This window comes from Rattus rattus, chromosome 10 (assembly GCF_011064425.1).
Source record: "Rattus rattus isolate New Zealand chromosome 10, Rrattus_CSIRO_v1, whole genome shotgun sequence".
Classification (NCBI taxonomy): domain Eukaryota; kingdom Metazoa; phylum Chordata; class Mammalia; order Rodentia; family Muridae; genus Rattus; species Rattus rattus.
In genome coordinates, this window is record NC_046163.1 from 54,141,955 (window position 1) to 54,165,480 (window position 23,526).

A 23,526-nucleotide genomic window follows, 5' to 3' on the forward strand; every position below is an offset into this window, starting at 1 on the left:
CCTAAGCATATAGATGTATAGGAACTGACCTTGGACAGGTGGACAGGAGGAAGCAGCATATATGTGATGTGTGTGTGTGTGTGTGTGTGTGTGTGTGTGTGTGTGTCTTTTTCTTTTCTTTTCTTTTTCGGAGCTGGGGACCGAACCCAGGGCCTTGCGCTTGCTAGGCAAGCGCTCTACCACTGAGCTAAATCCCCAACCCGTGTGTGTGTATTTATAAATTACTTTTTATACATTGCCTCATTTGATCTTACAAAGCCCTCAGGAGTCCAACATGAAAGAGATACTAAAAGATTAAACTACCAGCAAATCACCCAATCAACAAGGGAGAGGGGCTGGGCTGACACTCTGGTGTGTCAGTCTCTGTGCAGGCTCTTTTTTATCCTCACGTCCTGAAGGAATAGACAGCCGTTTCCAGGCAGCCCCAAGTCCCCGAGTGACACCTGGCCCTATAAAGTAAGTGTAATAAGGATTTTCTCCCAGAATTCCATCACAGGGCCACTACCATTCACCAACGTGTTTCCCACCCTATAAACAAACCAACAGCTGGGCTTTCATGTGTGAGAGGGACAAGTAAGCAATCTGTCACAGCCTTCACCTCAGATACCCTGAAAAAGCACCCTTATGTTAAATGACGCTTTAGCTCAAACAGCAAACAACGCTGGCCTTCTTGTCTTGCTGACCTTCCTACAGAGAACCAGGATGCTGGCTCCAAGAGAACACAGCTTCCATCTGCACTTTATAAAATTAGGTTTCAGGTTTCAAATTTTCATGGTCCCCTCCTGTGTTCAAAATTACTAAACTTCCATCACTAAATATCAATGATTTATCTTCCGAGCAAGTTCCTGTAGTGTTTAGAATTAAAAAAAAAAAAAAATTACTTGACATGATTCCTTTTAGTCATCTGCTTCAGCTCTAAATCTTAAAAAAAAAAAAAAAAAAATTCCAAATGGAGTTTAACTCCTTGGAGGGGAAACTCAATGGCTGAGCAAGTGCACAGCACGATGGGAAACTGTGGGTCCTGGCCACAGCACCACTAATCTAGAGCAGTAAAGATGGAGATAAATCTAGGATTTTCATACCCACATTTTAAAATTAAGGTGCAGAAAACTGTAGCTAAAGTCACAATCTTGGCAGTCACTTCAAAAGCATCCTGTCTTTATCATTAAAAACATACCCAATGTAAAACAAAAACAAATACTATAGCATCTCGGTGTAGGACAAAGTTCCAAAACTCTATTTCTTTTTTTTTTTTCTTTTTTTTTTTTTTTTCCGGAGCTGAGGACCGAACCCAGGGCCTTGCGGTTGCTAGGCAAGCGCTCTACCACTGAGCTAAATCCCCAACCCCCAAAACTCTATTTCTTGCCTTTAACCAACCACAGGTATTATGGTAACTGACACCTTAACAGGATTGATCACCAATTAGACAAGCCTCTGGACCTGCCCATGATGGGTCATCTAGATTAGAATAACTGAGATGGGAAGACATCTAAACTGTGGGCACCACCATTGTGTTGGTGGCAGCATCCTATGTGTGCTAACCTGGATGTCCAACACCAAGTATTCAGTTCTGAAATCTGCATACATAAGCAATATTATACTGTGTCACTTGTATATATAGGCATTTATATACTGTGGTCGTTTGAACAAGATGTTCCCCATAGTCTCAGGATATTTGGTCCCCAGATAATGGTCCTGTTTGGGAAGGTTCAGGAGGTGTGGCCTTTCCGAGGAAGTATGTCACTGGAGAGCTTAAAGGCTATTAATACTTTGAGTTTGCTCTCTCTGCTTCCAAATTAAGCCCTTCCTTTTATAAGTTGCCTTGGTCATGTTGTTTTATCACAACGGAGAATTCACTAAGACACACACACACTAACCACTAAGAAAAAGAAGCCATGATTTTAACTTAGAGCAAAGGGATTTGCTACGCCAGCTCCCGTGGAGCCTGTCTGACATGAAACAATCATGGTCAGCAGGCCAGAGATATGTGTTCCTCAGAACTTGGTCTCCCGGAGACACTTGGCCACTTCTTCCTCTACTTTCTGCCTAGGTGATTTGAATCGGTACGATCCATATTGGCTCTTTTGTTTCTTTTTCTACTAACAGGAACATCGAGACCCGATTTGGTCTTTATGGGCCATGCCTCTTTTGAAAGCACTAGCAAAGATTAAGTAGAATCAGAATGAAACTCTAAGAGATGTGATCAACAAGTTACAACAGGAAGAATTAACTGTGGAAAATCCAGACCCTCTAGATAGTGAAAGAATTAAGGCGCTAGCTATTAGAGGGGAAAGTCCCGTCAATTATAAAAAACCCAAACATTTAGGAATTCCTATCAAGTAGTTACATGGAAGAAAACATCATTTAATTAGAGGGAGGTGATGGGCCGCTCCTTTAGGTAGAAACAGCATGAGTAGATACAGGACCACTGCGGAGCCATTGCCCGACACAGGGACACAGGATGAAGAAGGTGACAGATGGGTTAATATTGATGGAAAGAGAGCACTATATTATTCCTTAGATTTTAAAGAATGTTTAGCCAGGTCACGTCCCCGTGCTTGCCTATTATCAAAAGGAACTATGCTATCTTTAAAAAGACAATTACATGAATTTTGGCTAAGAGGGAGTAAAGACTAAAGATTCCTTACAGCCGGCTGTCCTGTTGTTATCCGAGAGATGATATTTAGAGATTGAGGTAAATGAGGTTTATGACCACCGTCTGGCACCAGTCTGATTCTCAGGAAAATTTATTTCCTGTCTTGCTTTCTGTTCTGAACTTCATGTAAACTGTTAAACTCTTTCTTGGTTATTATTTGAGTGTACCCTGCCAAGGGGTCAAAAAAATTAGCTCCTGTTCAAGCATTGTATATAACCACAAAGCAGATTTCAGGAAAAACGCAGCAGATTCAAACCTCCCTGAGTGTGTTGTGTCTGTCTGTCATTGCGCCAAACCTGTGCCTTCCTGAGTACCAGAGCCCTGCTTCTCCTGCGGTGTCCTCCGTCTGCGTGGTCCGTGACAGGGATTGGTATATGGGAAGGAGACAAGGGAAGGGGGGAAAATGTAGTTATATTATAAAGCAATCTGAGTGTTAATGATGCGCTCTCTGCTTCCTGATCGCACACCCAGTGTGTCCGGTTACCTCAAGCTCCTGCTGCTATGCCTGCCCTACCATTGATACTGCACCCTGGAACCGTGCATCAAACCTTCCTTCCCTAAGTCATAGAGCAGGGACTCTGACCCTGAGGCATCTCCACAGCTCCTTGTGTATTCAATCCTTGCCAACGGTCTCTGAACTCTAAGCATACATGGTCCATCTTATTTACAGGGCCCCAAGCAGAGAAGACGTCATCAATGCGTCATAACCCCACGTGACACTTCAGGTAAACTCTGAAGTGTCCTTGTAAATCACATGGCTTCCAGGGTCATGTGAATTTCTCAATACTAGAGAACAACCTTTAACAAAATCAACAGGTTTGCTGGAAATTACAAGGGGGGTTAAAGGGCAAGAAATGTCCTTGGAGCCATGGAAAAAGAAAGGTATCCTGATTCTATTTTCTGACATTATTTATAACCCTCAGCAGGAAACTGCTATTTTCACATTTGCCTTGATGGGTTCGCTCCACTTTCCTGTTCCCCTAAACAAGCTTTAAAACAAAAAGAAACACGGTCTTTTTTAAAGAGATTTTAGAATGCATTAAAAATCACCAGAGCGGGGTTGGGGATTTAGCTCAGTGGTAGAGCGCTTGCCAAGGAAGCGCAAGGCCCTGGGTTCGGTCCCCAGCTCCGAAAAAAAGAACCAAAAAAAAAAAAAAAAAAAATCACCAGAGCAAAGTTACAGGAGATTTAAGCAGCCTGGACTTTATAACTTCTTTTCAAGATTTATGTTTGTGTGTGTTTGTGTGTGTGTGTGTGTGTGTGTGTGTGTGTGTGTGTGTAGGCGAGTGAGCACATGTGTCAAGGCTATTAAGAGTGTGTTACAGGGGGTTGGGGATTTAGCTCAGTGGTAGAGCGCTTGCCTAGCAAGCGCAAGGCCCTGGGTTCGGTCCCCAGCTCCAAAATAAGAAAAAAGAAAAAAAAAAAAAAAAGAGTGTGTTACAGGTCCCCTAAAGCGTTACAGGTGGGTGTGAACCACCTGACACAGACACTGAAATGCTCCAAGACAGTATAGAGAGATGTCATTCAAGTTTCTAGAAATCCAAAAGAATGTCTTGGCCCTTCTAAGAACACTAGAGGGGGGATATTTAATAAGCACAGTACTACACAGTGTTTTCCCGAGTTCTACCTTGCTGACCTCTGTAATTATCTCAATTTTCCATGTAGAAACTGGGCAAGGCCTGAAAGGAGGCAGTGGGATCTGAAATCACAGCTCGCACTTCGGAAAGGCATGCTACACCTCCTCGGGGTGGTCTTCCTAACTATTCACTTCTCAAAACTTCTCCTAACAATACACACTCACATTTAATAATTTCTAAAGAGCCCTAAACAGTGGAGGGGCTTAATGAAGCATGTCATACCTTGGACTTGGCCCCGTAAGTTCCTTTAGCTGTCTTTCTGAATACAACAATCTTGATTAGGGCTATTGCTCGGTCCTATGCAATCTGCTCAGGCATGCTTCAGAGTACTTACGTTGCTATGTCCACATTTACGGATTTCAGAGTTTTACATAAGTTGTGAGAGGGAACACAAGTAACTTCACAAGCAAAACAGTCAAGTAAATAAGTCAATAAGTAAAGCCTTTCCGTTCAGAAGACACACCGCACCGGCTTCATTCACAGCGAGGGCCTGAAAGCAGGTTAAGTGCACTCTGGTGGACCAAGAATCCGAAACTAGAGGTAGGTACCCTAGCCTACGGGAGAACGCTGTCTGTGTCCGGCCAGCAGGGCTTGATATCTGGGCAAGGAAGGGGCTTCCTCTTTCCCTAGGCACTCCTCTGCCTCCGCTACCCCTGCATCCTGGCATCATCCCCCAGTCCCCATACTCAGTACGTGCACTCTCCCAGAGAAGGTGTCCTGGACCAAGGGCCTCTACAAGCTCAGATACTGGGTAGGTCTGCCCTAACACCCATGCTCCCTAGCAGGAGCGCGTCGCCCCTGAGCTGCCCGGAGCTCCAACACACCGGGCTGGAGGCAGCGTCCAGGGCGGAAGGAGCGCATGCCTGCCGGCGCTGAGCCCGGGCGCGGCCCGCGGGGACACCCAGGGCACACTGACATGAAGGTCACCGCGGGGAGGCCCGGCCCGAGATGCCCGCTCACCATTCGCACGACGTTCGGAGCACACCGCGGGAGGGTGGCCGCTTCCCCTGACAATACAGCACCGGCGGAGGGGACCCTCGGGAAGCGACGCGATCGAGCGAGGAGACAGAATGCGCGGTTCATGGTGCTGCTGTACGTGGATGGAAAGCTGAGCCCAAGCCACGCCCCCTAACGTCAGCGCTCGGCCACGCTTTTATCCAATCAAACAACTCGTCCTGAGTATGTAGGACCGGACTAACCATGGCTGGCCAATAATAACTGATGGGGCGGATTTCCTTCCCTGGGCCAGTGGTACGGCAGTTTGAAGTCCCAGGTTCACTGGAAAATAGTGAGGAAGGAATCATGGGAAAAGATATTAGGCGGGAGGGCAGGTCTTTCTGCAATATTTTAAATGTGGCTGCTCGGAGGCAGGATTACTAGCTAAAGATGCCTGTAGAAAGAACATGTTATCAAGTTACTATTTAATCCTGCAACCACCCATGATGTGTATCCATATGAATGCATTTTTGTCAAATACTATCTTCCTAGGTGTTTTAGAAAGTGTCACGAATTTTAGACAAGGAAGTAGTTATTAATTGTCCTACAACGCTTTTGTCATTTTGGAGTCACATTTCACGTCTTTTTTTTTTTTTAAGAATTATTTATATATATATGAGTACACTGTAGCTGTCCTCAGACACACCAGAAGAGGGCATTGAATCCCATTACTGATGGTTTTGAGCCACCATGTGGTTGCTGAGAATTGAACTCAGGTCCTGTGGGAGAGCAGTCAGTGCTCTTAACCGCTGAGCCATCTCCCCAGCCCTTTCCTCTGTCTTTTAACCTGTCCTCTGATAATATTTACAATGTGTCCACAATTTTGGGATTTTTTTTTCTGTCTCCGATTTTCTTTGTGGTTACTGGCTAAGAAAAACATTAATTAAAATGATGCCAATGGAAAAAGAGTACCTGATATAACATTGTGTCACTTCTTGTAGTTTTCTGTTACAGAATCAGAGGACAGTTAAAGAGAAAAAGGTCTTCAGGAAAGGAGTAGCCCCAACATATAACCTCAGCGCTCTAGAAGCCACCGTGTTGAATTCACGGACAGCCTGGGCTCCATAGCGAGCCTACCACAAATGTTCTGTTGACCTGCAATCTTCATATTTGAGAAGTAGAGATAGAAAGAACAGTTCAGGGCCATCTTGGCTACACAGAGAGTTTGAAGTCAGCGTGGGATACAGGACACCCTGTCTCAAAATAACACAAATGAAATAAAATAAGAATGAGGGACTAAGTCAAAATGCTCAACTAAACCGGTACTGGTTTTTCAGACCTCAGTATCTAGTTCTTCCCTCTCTCAACTAATGAAGTTAGGTTAAGGGGAAAAAAGACAAAGCAGTAAGTTAAAGTATAATCGTATAAAGCAATTTACCTTCTACCCTAAATGTTTGCACTTTTGTATTAAAGGGCACCCACAGTGTGTGTGGGGGGGGGTCTAGTTTGAGAGAAATTTATTTATAGGCATGTCAGGTCCGTGTTCCAGAACAAGAACTGGAGCAGGGGCACACGACACATAACTGTTGATAGAAATACACCCTGTTTAGTAAAAGAAAAAGATTCTCCCAAAAGTGGGAGTGGACTTCAGAGCTGGGACAGGTCTCTAAGCCCGTAGCCCGTTTTTTCAAGACGCCCAAGGCTCTTTATAGACCATTCACGTGATAATCACGCACATACTCTATTTGTTTTGTTACACGTAGCCTGCAGTAGTGACTGTGGGGGGTGGGGGTGGGGGTGGGGTTGTATGGGGAACTCCTGGGTTCCAGGTTCTGAAACTAAAGGAGGATGAGACTTCTCCTAAAGTCAGGAGAGGATGTTTATGGTAGATACAAGGGAAAGAACAGACAGAGGGAAGAGACCAGACTAAAGCAGACCATGACAGGAAAGTGTGAGGGCTGGGGGCAAGAGAGGAGATACTGACAAAGAAGGGCAGCCAGGCCAATAGGAAAAGAGACCGACATAGCCAAAATGGCTGACTTACATGGGGGTGGTGCAGAATGAAGCCCAGCCCCTGAGTAGGATGAATTTAGGGGAGGGGTAGGGGTGAGAAGTGCTGGGAGGAGCCACGGATACGGCTTTGATATGTTAATGAAACCTCTACCCTTGCTCTGTGTTTGTGAGACGTAGGACCTTCTTCGGCCATTAGTCTACCTAACATGTAATCTTGAGTCTCTTTTTCCATTCTTTACTCTCCTACCACAAAATAACGCAGACATCGTTTATTGTCGTTTCCTAGGAACAAACATTGTATTTGTTCCATATTTTTAATGAAATAAAAGATACATTTGTAAACTTGAGTGCCACATTCTTCTGCCCCTTCCCAGGGGCGCTTATTTTTCTTCAAATGTGTCCCTCCAGTCCACCCTTATATGTTGCTTCAGTCACTAACACACAAACAATTGTTTTACAACTTCATTTCAGGCCTGGCATGATGGTGCACCCCCTCAGTCTGCACACCAGGGAGGCACAGGCATGTAGATTTCTGTGCCTTAAAGGCTAGTACAGGTCTACACGGTCAGCTCCAGGAGAACCAGGGCTACAAAATGAGACCCTGTCTCAAAAAAAAAAAAAAGTTATTTTAAAGCCTACTGCTGCAATTGAATTCTGTCCTGGGAATGGTCTTTAATAAAAAGAAATAGCTATGATCTTTTTAACTTAATAGTATTCTGTTTCATGCATTTAAAAAATAATTTGCCCTTTTTGTTGTGATTTTGGTTTGGGTTTTTCTGCCAGAGTACACATACTCAGAACACTTTGCGGGAAGTGGTTCTCTCCTTATAGTACGTGGATGCAGGGAATGAAGAAGGTTTCAGGCCTAGTGGCAAGCGCGTTTACCTGTTGAGCGTCTCCAGGGCCCAAGGATGTCTATTGATGTTGCTGTTTGTCCTTTTAATATCGGTACCCGTAGAAGTTTTGGTTATCATCCATCTGATTAGAGTTACCATTTTATTTTTTGTTTGTTTGTTTCATTTCTGTTTCAAGCATATCTCCAGTTCCTACCCCCCAGTTGAACTTTTTGAAATCCTGCCTGATAAATTTTATTTGTGTAGGTTAATTAATATCTCTTAACAATCACACATAAAATATTCCAGAAATTTTTCTTTTCTTTTCTTTTTTATTTCATTGAAATACCATGTAACCCAGGCTGGCCTTGAACTCACAGTCCTGTTGACTTAATGATTCCAGGCCTGGGATTGCAGATGTGGGTCATTCAAATGTATTAATTAATTCATTAAACACTGAAAGCAACCTTACTAAGTAGTCCCCACTAGGATCCAGTAGGGAGCCGTATTGGATTTGGGCCTGGCCGCTTTCCCCTGGAAGACCCCGGGAGCAATCACAGGATGTTTCAGCCTGAGCAAAACACCAGATGTCCCTGAGCAGATTCCTGAGAAGGGTTCGACCTTTTCAAAGAACATGTCCCCGGAAGACTGTTGCCTCTTTGTTTAAGGAGGATATCTTGCAGTTTAGTGATTCACCTTATATCCTTGGGCACTTCCCAATACTCCCCCACCCTAAGCTTCAATTCCCGCTTCTATTCCTGCCTCAGAGCTTTAAATGCTATACATTTCTCTCAATAAATGAGACCTTGACAACAGAACTTTTGCTTGGTCTCCTTCTTCTCTTCACCCCCATTGACCCACAGGTAGAAAGTCTCTTCGGGACCCTGAATAACTGGACCCGCTGGAAGGGTCAGGATCCCTTTTGCAAAGAGAACAATGATGTCTAAGATCTCCCAACTATTAACATATATTTGCCTTCTAGTTACCAATGAAAGTGATTTTCTACTTGTAACAGCAGCATAAAGTTCTATTTTGGCCAAATAAAATGTCTGCCAGTGAAGATCAAAAGGTAAAACATGTAAGGAATGTGGAATAGGAGTGACCAAAATGTGAGAAACATTGGCTTAGTTCATGGTTGTCAATAATGAACATGAATTTAAAGTCTTTTCATTAACAGTAGACACTGTACATCTTTATTTTAGGATGCAACCTTCTCTCTAGGTAAAAATCATGGTTTCACTTTTCTTAGAGTTGTATTTCTTTAAACTCTGGACTGGTGTGATAATTGGGACCTGCTTTGTTCTTGTTGATGCCTGGTGGTTTTGTTTGTGTTTCTAATTTCTTTGCACTCTGTTCTTTATGGGATGTGACCTTTTTCCTGATTTAAGAAACAAGTACAAACCTAATCTAACAGTTTTCTCTTCTGCTCTAAAACTCAACCCCCAAGCTGACAGAACTGATAGCAAGGTTCAAATCTGGAGAGGATAATAGTTTAGTATCTTCTCAATAAAGACCTTAAGGTATAAGCACGCCATTTAGCTTGGATAGTGAAGAGGAGGTTTTTGCTTTGGGTTTTGTTGTTGGGTTTTTTGTTTGCTTGTTTTTTGTTTGTTTTTGTTTTTTTTTTTGAAGATTGTAAGAAATAACATTAAAAAGTTGTATATATAGGAAAATTCTATAGAAAATTTGTAAGACAGAACCATAAAAATCCTCCTGTGAATTAGAGGAAATACTGAAAGATTAAAAAAAAACAATATGAATATGTTCATAAGATTAGCACAGTAAACATTAAATATAAAGACAAACCTTCTGTCTTCGTTAGGGTTTTACTGCTGTGAACAGACACCATGACCAAGACAACTCTTATAAGGACAACATTTAATTAGGGCTGGCTTACAGGTTCAGAGGTTCAGTCCATTATTATCAAGGTAGAAGGAGCATGGCAGCATCCAGACAGGGATGGTACAGGAGGAGCTGAGAGTTCTACATCTTCATCTGAAGGCTGCTAGTAGCAGAATGGTCTCAAAGTCCACACCCTACTCCAACAAGGCTACACCTCCTAATAGTGCCACTCCCTAAGCCAAACATATACAAACCATCACACCCTTAAACCAATAAATCCAAGAAAAAGTTGTTGGGGGCTGGAGAGATGGTTCAGTGGTTAAGAGCACATTTGCTCTTGCAAAGGACCCAGTTTGTCTCCGGGCACCTGTGCAGTGGCTCACAACCACCTGTGTTCTGGCTCCAGGGGATCCTACACCATGTTCAGGACTCTGAAGATACCTGTGCTGACACATGCATGCCCCCTCACACATAGCTTTATACTACAGACACATCTCTTTTAAAAACAGATTCCACCGATCCAGCAAACATGAGCTAACCAGAGCAAAGTGTGATAACAAGAAATGTTGACCCACCAGGGGCAAAGTCAGGAGCCCAGAACCTTCCAGGGAAGACTATAGTAAGCTCCACACCAAGTACCAGAAATACATCAAGGTTTCAGAACAGTGGTAACATTGGGAAAATAGTAATATGGTCGTGAAAATTAACCAGCCAGAACTACAGGACAGAATGCAAATGGATCTTCAGAAGCATAAAGCTGAGGAAGAAGTCGGTTACGAAACAAAACATGGCTTAAGAAATAGCCTATGGTAACTAGAATGCTTGTTTAGCGTGAATGAGGCCTGGGGCAGCAGGCTACTGGAAAGCCCGAGATAGTTTCTTCTTTGGGCTCTGTGAAAGGCACGTGCTGTGCAGGAAAATATTGTATTGTACATTTATTCTTGAGCACTTTATGTGCCATACTCCTTAATCTTTATAAAGCTTCTAAAAAGATACAATTTTCTTTATATTGATACTGAAGTTAATTGAAAGGAAAATTGGGATGGGAAGGGGTGTGAAATCTGTTAACATTTACATTGAAAAGAACAGGAACTAAGAGGAAGGGAGAAAAAGAGACCAAGAGGGAAAGCAAGAAGTTAGCACAGAGAGAGGGCAAGGGAAGGAGAAAAGAAGATAGGAGGACGAGAAAGACGCAGGGGGCTTGGAGAGGACAGGTAATCCACACAGCAAACCACAGCTCCCAAAGAGACAGAATCCACAGTATTACCCTTCTCTGTTTCCCCTTGCTAACGTCTTTAACTTCATGCCAGGTGATATATAGCCTACTATAAAGACCCCGCCGTTTTCTAGCACCTCTAACATACCCTCCCCCAGGGGGCGATATCGAGGGGTGTTTCCTTTCAGTGTGTTCTCATCAGAAATTGGAAAAATCGGGGTTGGGGATTTAGCTCAGCGGTAGAGCGCTTGCCTAGCGAGCGCAAGGCCCTGGGTTCGGTCCCCAGCTCCGAAAAAAACAAAAAAAAACAAAAAACAAAAACAAAACAAAACAAAAAAAAAAAACAGAAATTGGAAAAATCCAATAGATTTTCATTGATGCTCTTATTTTTTTTTTAAAGATTTATTCATTTATTATATATAAGTACACTGTAGCTATCTTCAGACACACCAGAAGAGGGCATCGGATCTCTTTACAGATGGTTGTGAGCCACCATGTGGTTGCTGGGAATTGAACTCAGGACCTCTGGAAGAGTAGTCGGGTGCTCTTAACCGCTGAGCCATTTCTCCAGCCCTTTTTTTTTTCTTTTTTTCAGAGCTGGGGACTGAACCCAGGGCCTTGTGCTTGCTAGGCAAGCGCTCTACCACTGGATGCTCTTATTTTATATTATGATATGACCCAGAAAAGAAGCACAACTCAGGAATAGGCCTCCAAACCAAGTACTCTATGCCTCAAATGAAATAGAGGTGTCAAAAGTGATTAGACACCCTCACACCGCACCCTGGAGTAGAGATACAGGCTGTTCGCCATCTCACCCACGGCAAAGCACAAGCTAGATTCTAAAAGTCTTGTGCAATAAAAACAAACAAAGCGAAACTCTGGTCAGCCCGTTACACAAAACCTGCTCCTATTAGGAAAGCAGAAAATGTTTCCTAGTAGAGACGGCTAAAGGCAACAAGCCCACGAGGACCTTTCAGGTCAAATTAGCTGTGAATCAGGTTCTCACTCTCTGAGAAGGGGAAGATGCTCGGAACCTCAGACAAGTTTCATTCATACCCATATTTTGAATGAAAACGAAACTGACCCATGCGGTAGAAAAAGAAGAAGAAAAGCCCCAAGGCTGGCTATTTAAAAAGAAAAGGTGTCTGGGTTTTTCAAATTTTGGTTATCGCAGTGAGCTGTCTCCAAGAGCCAAGCTGATTGGACTTTGGGCTTCTAGTGAGTTAAACACTATCAGAGGAAGTGAGCTTTGACCAAACCTTGCTTCTGGCTCACAAAGGCTCTGGGCTTCTGGCAATAAAAAGATCACAAAACATCAGCATGTAGAGCAGAGAGTTCCTACCTGAGCAGAGGTATTCCGGCAGCAATGGCATCATCGGACACTGAAGGAAAAAGAGTGGCTGTTATCGGTGGTGGTTTGGTAAGACTGTTCAGGCGCTTATCGCTCTTCACGTGTTTTATTTTTATTATTATGATTATCTCACTAATGATTGTTCATTGCGTGTAGATTGGTGATCCTAATAGTTGAACCCTTTAATGTTTAAATATATTTGCTATAAATATGGTACTGCTCTTTATGACAGTTATTAATGCATGGTGATCACTGATATTTCCATGTGTGCATAGGTCCAGTACTAATCACGTCTCTCTACCCTTCTACATGCTTCCTTCTCCCACATCTCCTCAGTTGCAAGTTTTTAGGTCTTCTATCTTCTTCCTCTCTCTCTCTCTCTCTCTCTCTCTCTCTCTCTCTCTCCCCCCCCTTGTGTGTGTGTGTGAGTGTGTGATGAATGTGTGTGTGGTATGTGTGTGCTGAGTATGTGTGTGTATGGTGATTGTGTGTGTGTGTGTAGTGAGTGTGTGTGTGTGTGATGAGTGTGTGTGTGTGTGTGTGGTGAGTGTGTGTGTGGTGTGTGTGTGAGTGTGTGTGTGTGGTGAGTGTGTGTGTGTGTGTGTGTGGTGAGTGTGTGTGTGTGGTGAGTGTGTGTGTGTGTGTGGTGTGTAGTGTGTGTGTGTGGTGTGTGTGTGTGTGTGTGTGTGTGTGTGGTGTGTGTGTGTGTGTGTGTGTGTGTGTGTGTGTGTGTGTGTGTGTGTGTGTGTGGAGTGTGTGTGTGGTGGTGTGTGTGTGTGTGTGTGGTGTGTGAGTAGTTGTATGTGTGTGGTGTGTGTGTGTGTGTGTGTGTGTGTGTGTGTGTGGTGTGTGTGGTGATGGGTGTGTGCATGTATGTGTGTGGTGTGTGTGTGTGGTGTGTGTGTGGTATGTGTGTGTGTGTGTGGTGTGTGTGTATGTGTGTGTGGTATGTGTGTGGTGTGTGTGTGTGTGTGTGTGTGTGGTGTGTGTGTGTGGTGTGTGTGTGTGTGTGTGTTGTGGTGGTGTGTGGTGTGTGTGGTGTGTATGTTGTGTGTGTGTGTGTAGTGTGTGTGTGTGTTGTGTGTGTGGTGTGTGTGTGGTATGTGTGTGGTGAGTGTGTGTATGTATAGTGAGTTGTGTGGTGTGTGTGTTGAGTGTGTGTGTGTGCGTGTGTGTGTGTGTGTGTAGTGAGTGTGTGTGTGGTGTGTGTGTGATGAATGTGTGTATATGTGTGACGAGTCTGTGTGTGATGAGTCTGTGTGTATGGTGAGTGTGTGTGAGTGTATGTGTGTGGTGTGTGTGTGTGAGTGTGTGTGTGTATGGTGAGTGTGTGTGTGTGTGTTTCCCCCATAACAGAAAATATGCAGTACTTGTCTTATGTATTTATATTTCATTTGTCCTGATGTCCTTCAAAATCCACTCATTCTTACTGTGATGACCTAAGACACATTCTTGTTCTTAAATAACAGGATTTTATTCTTTTATATGGCTAAACACTACTCCATTGTGCGTGTACGCCATATTTTCTTCATCTGCTTCACCAGCAGCTATTATGACAATAAATACGGATAGCAGCATTTGTTTTACATTGTTCTTTCCAGGAGCTATATTTAATATCCACTAAACGCACAGGTGTCTATTCTCTTTATCATTTTGGCTCAATATTTCCTAGAAGATAAAACAAATTTTACTTTATTTTGCTTCCAAGAATGACCTTTTTAGAACAGGAATGTGTCTCGGGACATTACAATAAAAATGTTTGTCCCACTATGATTAATAAACTAACTCAGCTCTCTCTGATCAGAAGAAAGGGATGAAGACACGTGAAATCAATAGTCTTTTAAAACCTATTAGACACTCACTAGCTACTCCGATAGGTAGGAAATAACCTACTTGCTCACCCAAATTACTTGGCTGTTCCAATGACAGGGTGGTAAGCGGGCCCCTTACTTCTGTCACTCAGACCTAGCAAGATGGGAGATGGCATTGATTTTCCCTCTGTGGGGAGAAAGAGAAATGCGAATGTATGTACTCCCTCCCCAAAAAAAAGCTTATTTTCTTTCTTTTTTTTTTTTTTTTTCGTTTTTTTTTTTGGAGCTGGGGACCAACCCAGGGCCTTGCGCTTCCTAGGCAAGCGCTCTACCACTGAGCTAAATCCCCAACCCCCAAAAAACTTATTTTCAAGAGAATTTTAATTTTCCAAAAATACTCCAATTAATCGAAATCATCCCAGACGCTCTTTTTATTAAATTAAAAATATAACCTCTCTACAATCCGGCTTCACCACTTCCCAGTTTATACCTGTAATAATCCAGTCTGCTCGCTGTTAGAGAAACCAGCATGGTCACTTTCACTGCTGCAGCACTCCCAGCGGCTAGGTTATAGTCTGTCTGTCTAGCCACCAGAAGATGATTGGATAAGGAAAAGGTCACACACACAAACACAACGTGCACACAGGTATTACTCTCCCACAAAGAATACTAAAATTGTATGGCTCTCAGACAAAATGGATCCGGCAGCTCCTTTATTCCATCTGATTCTAAAGAAACAGCTACGGTTGCCCACATCTGTAATGCTAGGGGCTCAGCAGGGCAGCGGAGTGAAGTAACGTTGAGGTTTACCTGGAAGACAGTAAGAGCCTGTGTCCCAGCAAAGCCAAGCCACCCAGAGCACTCAGGAAGAGCATCGCGTGCTGTGGACGTCAGGCTTCAGGCCGGCCTTTACGCTAACTCTCTCCTATCGAATTGTTGGACAAAATGAGAGTGTAAAAAATGCCGCCTGCGTGGTTTAAGTATGGATAAAGGAGAGAAGGGCAAAGGAGGAGGAACTGAGAGAGTGGAGTCAGCAGGGAGCTTTCAGGGCAACAACACAAACACCCCCTGCTAGGAGTGGGTCTTGGCGGTTACTGTTTGTTGTCAGGACAGCCCTCTGATGAAGGGATAGGACCAGCCACTTCGACAGGATGGGAAGCAGCCGTGGCCAGAGCTTATAGCAGCTTAGAAGATCAGGGAAGAGAATGGTTTTAAGTTGCGCTATGCTTGAAGGCTCGGGCGTGGCGGGGGTTGGGGGTGGGGTGGGGATTTGGAGGAAGTCTTTACCTAAAAACAAACAAGCAAGCAAACATCCTCAGGCTTTTTATGGAGAATGTCTAGGGAAATTAGAGAGCCAAGACCAGTTCGAAAGCTGCTGTACGTCCATGACTTACTCAAGGGTAGCAGCAATGATGGAAGGGAGCAAATCTGCCTGATTTTAGAAGGTGCAAAAGCGGGTCCATTTTCTGTAGCTTTCTCCCCGAACAATACTACAACCCTACCTTCACGGTTAAGTTGTTTTCTACACATGCCCTGAAGGTGCTCAGCTTTCCTTGCTGCAACTTTGTTTCTGACAGCGAATTTCCAAACACACACCCCCCCAAAAACACTGCTTCTGCTGACTAATTGGTTTCTAGGGTTACTGGTGCTCGTGACCTTTCAGAGATCTTTCTACCCTGAAACCAGTGTTAACTCAGCAGAGGGAGCAAGTAGAGCCCAGAGGCACAGGAATGTCGGCCACCACACAGAGGCTCGGGAAACCCTGCTTTCCTAAGTTTCCTCCTCCAGGCTAAGATTAGATCCTGAGTGTTTGAACTCAACTCTTTTGCATCCTTCACACCGAGGTCTTTACATTATTCTCCACCGGGACGTTCCTAAGGTCAAAATTGGGTCACTCAGAACTTCCACTTTCCCTGAAAGAAACATTTTTGACCCATTAAAAACCCACACAACTCATGCAATCTCAGGCCAAGGTGTAAAGGACTTGCTGTCAGTCTCCCTTAGCGCTCTGGTTTTATTAACACTAAAAGAAATCTCAATTCAGTTTCTACTGGCATTTTAAATCATGTTTTGCAGATAAATGAATTTCTTTTGTGATTTTTTTTTTATAACGTGTATTTCATTGTACTTCCTTCTTGCTCCTCCTTCACAGGGCGAGTGCCCTCCCTTCCTCTTTCCAGCTGCCCCCCCCAGCTCCCTTTTCTATGTAATGTACATATATTTATATGCATATGTATATAGCATACATATACATCCCATTGCTCTGCTGGGTCCCCTCCCCCTTTAGACCTGTTCCTCCCCACACACAGTTCCCTTCCTCCTTTAGCTCCTCCCCCCCATTTAAGTCTGCCTTTCACATATGAGAGGAAACCTGCTGTTTATCCTTATGATCCTGCTTACTCCACCTGATAAACCCCCTCTGACTCTACCTATTTTCCTATAAGTGTTATCATTTCACTGTTTTCCAGCTAAATAAAATTCTGTTATGTAGATGTACCATATTTTCTTTTTTCTTCATGTAGGTTTTTTTTATCATTACATTGGTTCTTTAACAGTTTCACAGTGTGAAATGCATACTACTTACACTCTCCTCACCCTTTCTAATCTCCCTCTTTCTTCCCTCCTCCCTCCTCCCTCTTCCCTCCTCACTCCAAGCTCCTCCCTCCTCCCTCCTTCCTCCCTCCTCCCTCTTCCCTCCTCCCTTTTGGTTTGGTTTTGGAACCCGTTTAGGTTAACCAGGCCCTCTACCAGGCCCTCTGTATGCCCGCTCATTTTGCTTCCCACTCTTTGCCCTGAGGTTTCTCCCTGTCATTCCATTCCGAGGATATCCTAACAGTACATGGTATGGACTTTGATTGGATGTGGAAGTCTTTCTTCCTTTGTTCAGGAGGCCAAGGGACACTTTTGATGTTTCCATGAACCTTCCTCCATCTTTTAACGTTTTACATGGGCTTGGTTTCATCAAAGACGTTTCAACTCTATGCCTTGTGCCTGCCTCTCTCTAACAGTCTTGGTGGGTTTTTGAAGTACTTCACAGAACCCAGTCTTGCTAACATGCCAAAAAATGAATCCCACACCTGTCATTTGCTACCTGCTTACTGTTTCAGGTCCTTGGTGACTTGATCTGGAACTCGTGCAGCAGCATTCATTCCTCAACGCCCACGTCCCTATGGGAGACTGTTTCCTAACTGTGTCCAGGCCTCTCTCCCTGTGGAGAGCTGTGCCTTAACAGAGCTGCGGGAGTCGTGGAGGGGCTTACATGTTACATTTCCACATTATCTTCTTGTCTTCTTAGTCACTTTGCCATCTAACAACCGAAGAGGACACTGACAGTCTTTCCAGATTATGCACTTTCTAAGGCAGCTGAGCAGAGGAAATGCATTCAGAGCATAAAGCCTGCACCCGAGCCAGCTCTGACAGCTGAATACATGTTTGTGTTTCCATTTTAGCTTCATGAGAGGCTCAGTTACGCAGAACTGGAATTCTCGGTCTTTAACATACGATTGTGACTCTATTTGGAGAAGTCTCTCAGAGTTACTTTTTGTTGCTGCTGCTGGTTTATTATTAACGAATAAGCAGACATGAGTCCCCTTCAATACAAGAACTAATCAATATATTTCAGTGACTTCCACTGACCTCTTCTTCCTCATCCACTACAACAATGCCATGAATATTTTCCATTTTAATTTATACTTTTATCATGACCATATCATATAATCATAATATGTTAATAAATATAATTATTTATTACATAATTAATTATATATACTTTATATATAATATATAATTTTAATTATACACATACAAACACACACTGCCCACATTTTTATATTATTTCTCTTTGCAAGTTAGATATATCACTATTTAAAGAAAAAAAGAAAGAAAGCCAAACGTATTTCTACAACAACACCACTTAATGTTGACTTGATCCGATTGTTTGGTTTTCTTTTCTTTTTCATTACTGGGAATTGAATTATTGGGTAGTATTCCCAGTCACCTTTTGATATTGAGACAGGCTGCTCCTAAATTGCCCAGGTAGGTCTTGAACTCAAGAACTTCCTGCCTCAGCTAGATTACAGGCTTGCACAATCAAGCCCAGATAGTGTGACTGGCCTTGCCTCTCTTCTTCTTGGGCAGTGACTACAACAAAGTCAATAGAACAGATGAACTAACATAGCTATCCATACAAAATATTGTGTTTTCCATCTGTGTATGTACAGAACCAAATGAAGATATGAAAAAGATGATTTTTGATTTCTAGGTTGGAGCATTGAATGCGTGCTTTCTTGCAAAGAGGAATTTCCAAGTTGATGTGTACGAAGCTAGGGAAGGTAAGTTGGTAATAGAAAATGAGAGAGAAGTTTCTGATTCCTTGATCTACTTCTTTAGATTTTCTGAGTAAAAGACAGATGTTTTGATAAAAGCAATTGAAGATATAAGAGCTATCAGAATGTTTTTTAAAACTTCAGTAGTAATATAATCGAATACCAATATGCACTTGGTATTTTCTATCCGTGAGTTAATGAAGCTTTCAGTTTGATTCTGAATTGAGTGGTTGCTCAAATGCCAGGATTTGTCCACTCCTTAGCATCAAGGAGACATAGCATCAAGGAGCATCAAGACATAAAAAGTCTGTGCGACATGGACTCTGTTCCCTTGTTTTTAGATATTCGAGTGGCTAAATTTACACGTGGAAGAAGCATTAACTTGGCCCTTTCTTATAGAGGACGGCAGGCCTTGAAGGCCATTGGTCTGGAAGATCAGGTACATTGTTGATGCAATTTTCTTTAAAAAAAGTGTGTGTGTGTGTGTGTGTGTGTGTGTGTGTGTATGTGTGCCTATGTACATTTGTGTGTGCATATGTGCATGTTTGCATGAGTGTGTGAGTGCATATGTGTTTGTATGTGTATATGTGTATATGTATTTGCATATGTGTGTGTGCTTGTGTGCATATGTATGTTTGTTGTGTGCATGTTCGTATGTGTGTGCATGTTTGTATGTGTGTGAGTATGTGTGTGATATGTATCCCTGTGTGTTCATGTTTTTGCTGGGCGACCACGCCCATGTCAGTACCTACAAATGCTAAAAGTGTTAGACATCCACTCTACCATGCTTTTTCTTATCTCCTTGGGTCAGGATCTTTCCCTGGGTCTTAGGTTTGCCACGGGGGTGGTCCTCAGGCTTACACAGCAATCGTGTCTACTCACCAAGCCACTGCCCTGGCCCTCATACGTTCTTTTGTGAAGATGATGACATTTGATGATTTTTCAACAATCCCACAGCATCCATTTTATCCTGATTTGAAACATCATTTGATGCCAACAACTTACACATGAAAATTCATCCTGCGAAAGCTTGGAAAGGTGCAAATCCGAGAAGCTAGTGAGCCTTTATTTAGCACATGGAGGGTGTAAAGGCTTGAGACGTGGACAGGGTGGGATATAGACATGACACTACAACCCCAGTTGAGGTCATGCTTCATGCTGGCCACTTATAGGAAGCGGATCTCTGATTGGTTGGCTAAGAGTGCTCTAGTTTCCTTTCAGCTGCAATGATGAAACACTCTGATCAGAAGGAAATCAGGAGAGAAACGGTTCGTCTCATCTTACAGGTTCCAGCCCATCACTAGGGAAGTCAGAAAAGAAGCTTGAAGGCAGGGTTGCTTGCTATCTCATGAAATATTACCTGTGACCAGGGAAACACATCCAAGGAGATACAACAGAAAGCATGGAGGATCACAATTTCTCTCCTGACAGTGACCCTCCCATAGTCATAAGAAAATTTTTTGCCCCCAACTCGGTCCCCTTTAACACCTAGCCACACCCTGTAGTCTGTGATATCTGGTTATAACCAGCTAAACATTCCTTTTCTTCCAAGTTAGAGAAACTCTGACACACTGAGGAATGAGGTTTTCACAAAACAACTTTTCAACCACATTGAACTTCCTGAGTCCCCTTAAAGGTTTTAACTGATAAATCACATTTACGTTTATGTGTATGTAATTCTCAGGGTGGTGTGTGACACTGATGGAAATGGCTATCTCTGGTTCTTCTCAGATCGTGTCCAACGGTGTGCCCATGAAAGCCAGAATGATCCACTCTCTCTCGGGAAAGAAGTCTGCAATTCCCTATGGGAACAAGTCCCAGGTAGGTTTACATTGGACACAGTGGGCTCGGGCAACAGTTCTCCCTGAGCCTGATGCCTGCAATGTGCCTCTTGCTTGTCAGCCCCTCCTTTCTTCCCTTGCACTAACTCGGATACCTCAAGCCTTGGTCTAGACACTAGTTACCTACTTAGTTCATAGGAGATGCTCAAGCCAGGGCCCAGCCAACAACAAACACCAATAACAGAAACCGGACTACTGCTGTTAATCTCACCAGGCTACTTCTTGTTCTGTGCATGACTGTTGCTGCCCAGCTGTTTGGGATGCCCTCTGTCTCCAACTTCCTTTTCAATTAGAGAAAATTACCATGTGATTTTTTTATTGAGTATCATGTACAAGAACAACACTGGAGCGTTCTGTGCTGCAGTTGTCTTCCCTAAAGGACCCCCTTGCCCTGGATTTGCTTATAATAGACTGTATTGAATGAACGAGAAATGCTTTCCGTGCTTTATAACTCCTGAAAAAACAGAGGCCAGAGGATGATTTTTTTGAAAGCAAATCTATTGTCCTGCTCTGTGTTTTTCATGCTGGCATTCATAACTGGGAGAAAATATATTTACATCTAATTATACCCTTTGAGTTTATTTCTCTGAAGGAAAATGAAGGCTTGAAACCTCCATTGCCGAGAGAGGAATCCCCAGTTTGCTTTATTTTTGTGGAGTCTTATGAAACACAGAGCTCAAGTAAGGCTCACATTCTTCTGAAGGACAAGGGACAGCCATCGGGTTCGTGGGAAGAGACGTCAGTAGAATAAGACAAGGGAAGCTTCGTTGTGTGGTATGAACAGGAAATGGAAAAGTGGTTTGGAGAAAAGGGGGAAGTTGTAGTTTACAAGAAGGCTACAGAGAAAGTCTGAAACACTTTGTAGAGATCTTAAGTCAGTAGCAAAACAGAATTAACCTGACCAGGGGGAGGAAAACCGGGTGAGACTTCATTTGTGTTTTTTTTTTTTTTTTTTTTTTTTTTTTTTTTTTTTTTTTTGAGCTGGGGACCGAACCTCAGGGCCTTGCGCTTGCTAGGCAAGCGCTCTACCACTGAGCTAAATCCCCAACCCCGAGACTTCATTTCTGAGACTTAAATCTGAAATGCAAAGCGTATTTCAGAGTTTTGGGGGAGAAAAGATGTAATTCACTCTAGCACAGCAGAATCTTTAGATTTATTGAATTGGATCCAGCTGCCATGCTTCATAGAAGAGGAAATTAGCCCACGGACTTGTGTGAGATAGACCAAGGCCAAGATAAGGCAGCTTTGCTCTCAGCGGTGCAGCCAGGAAGCCAGGCAGCACTGCCTAGAGCCAGCCCCACTGCTATCCAGTTCACAGTCTCACCTCACTGTTCTCTTGTATTACCACGGAGCATCTTGAGGAGGCCGAGCCATCCAGTGGAGCTCACCCCAAAGCGAATCATCTATCAGTAAACAAAGACGTTTTATAGTAGTTCAAATACCAGAGAAACTAGACAAAGAGAGTGATGGGGACCAGAAGCCACAGTGCTTTCTTGATTCCCCAAGAGGGAGCAGATGTGTGGGGGAGAGTTCCGATTTTAGAGCTTTCGCTACAGTGGGGAGGAAGTGGTCCCTTCCCCACCTCCGCCACTATTTCTCAATTCTTGCAAACTGAGTGACTGCTAAATTTACAGCTAAGCTCATCCTTCAGTGTCTGCATGAGTTGACATCCATTGTGTTTTAGTTACACACAAAGGCCACCTTGTCCCTTAAGAACTACATCAAGTTGCTTTGAACCACTCGATTGTTCTGCCCGAGGAAATCCAGCCATCCTTGGGACCCCAAGATTTCTACACATCTTTGGGGAGACAGCCTTTTTTTGTTTTTGCCCTCTGCAGCCTCTTGGCACCTGGGTCCCTCTCACCCACTACTGGCTAGCTTGCCACCAAGATGCAGATGTGAAATCCATCACTTCATGGGTCTCTATGCATACAACTTCCTCAAAAGAACATGCGTTGGGGCTAGGAAGAGGACCCAGAGAATAATAGTGCTTGCTGTTCAAGCATGAGGCCCTGAGTTCAGTTCCCTATCATCCTCTCTGGAGAGACAGCTCAGCAGTTAAGAGCGCTTACTACCGTTCCAGAGGGTCTGAGTTCAGGTACCAGCAGTCACATTGAGAAACTCACAACCACCTGTAATTCCAGCTTGGGGGAACCCAACATCCTCTTCTGACCTCCAGGGGCACCTGTATTCACACACACACACACACACACACACACACACACACACACACACACACACACACAGAGAGAGAGAGAGAGAGAGAGAGAGAGAGAGAGAGAGAGAGAGAGAGAGCCCTCAATGACCCAGCACCCACATAGCCAGGCAAGGGCATACCTATCTCTCTAATCCATCTAATCCCAGTGCTGTGAGGTACAGAGACATGAGAATCACCTGGGCTAGCTGACTGCCAACCTAGCTTCAGGTTCCGTAAGAACCTGAGGAACATGGCAGAGCGCAACAGAGCAGGACACTCACCACCTCCACACCCATCACACTCAAACATTACACACAAACACACAAAGAAAGGGTGAGAAGGAAGGAGAGAGGGAGAGAGAGAATGGATCTACTGACGAGCTCTGGACCATGGATGAAGCACTTCGCACAAGATACACAGTTTCCACGATGTGTAAACCTGGCTTCCCAAAGCCTTCCCGGTCCTTCATCCTCTAGGTGTTCGTCTCTTGGCTCTTTCCTCCATACCTTGTCCAGATGCTCCCTGGCTTTTGAACATCTCCCTCTCCCTCCTGGCCTGCACTGCCCTGGTAACTGTCACGATACTGAGTCATACACAGAGGTGGGTGGGCCAAGCTGTGGTCACATTCCTACGCTTCTGTGTTTCCCGTGCTCCTTTAGTGGGAAGCATCCTCCTCTGAAAGCACCGTGGGCAGCAAAAGCACCTACTTCTCCCTGTTGTGTTTGACGAAATCTGCGCTAAAACTATTGCATTACCGATCTCCAATACACCGTCTAACTTGGCTCTGATCCTTGTGTTTTCATAGCGGCCTCTAGGGATGAGCCTTTTAGAATGGGTGTGTACTCTGGCAGGAACCAGACTGGCTCTT

At 43.7% G+C, this 23,526-nt stretch overlaps 2 protein-coding genes across 2 annotated transcripts in view; one reads left to right on the forward strand and one right to left on the reverse strand.

Annotated features, from left to right (window-relative positions):
• Fh (fumarate hydratase) overlaps positions 1 to 5,421 on the reverse strand; it is a 26,051-nt gene extending 20,630 nt beyond the window's left edge. Inside the window, exon 1 of the mRNA XM_032915007.1 lies at positions 5,254 to 5,421. Coding sequence (XP_032770898.1) covers positions 5,254 to 5,376 — 123 coding nt within the window. The 5' untranslated portion in view covers positions 5,377 to 5,421. The remainder of the gene's footprint in view (positions 1 to 5,253) is intronic.
• Positions 5,422 to 12,463: 7,042 nt separating this feature from the next.
• The window catches only part of Kmo (kynurenine 3-monooxygenase), a 31,835-nt gene continuing 20,772 nt past the window's right edge, over positions 12,464 to 23,526 (forward strand). Inside the window, exons 1-4 of the mRNA XM_032915088.1 lie at positions 12,464 to 12,553; positions 18,557 to 18,626; positions 18,962 to 19,059; positions 20,352 to 20,441. Coding sequence (XP_032770979.1) covers positions 12,500 to 12,553; positions 18,557 to 18,626; positions 18,962 to 19,059; positions 20,352 to 20,441 — 312 coding nt within the window. The 5' untranslated portion in view covers positions 12,464 to 12,499. The remainder of the gene's footprint in view (positions 12,554 to 18,556; positions 18,627 to 18,961; positions 19,060 to 20,351; positions 20,442 to 23,526) is intronic.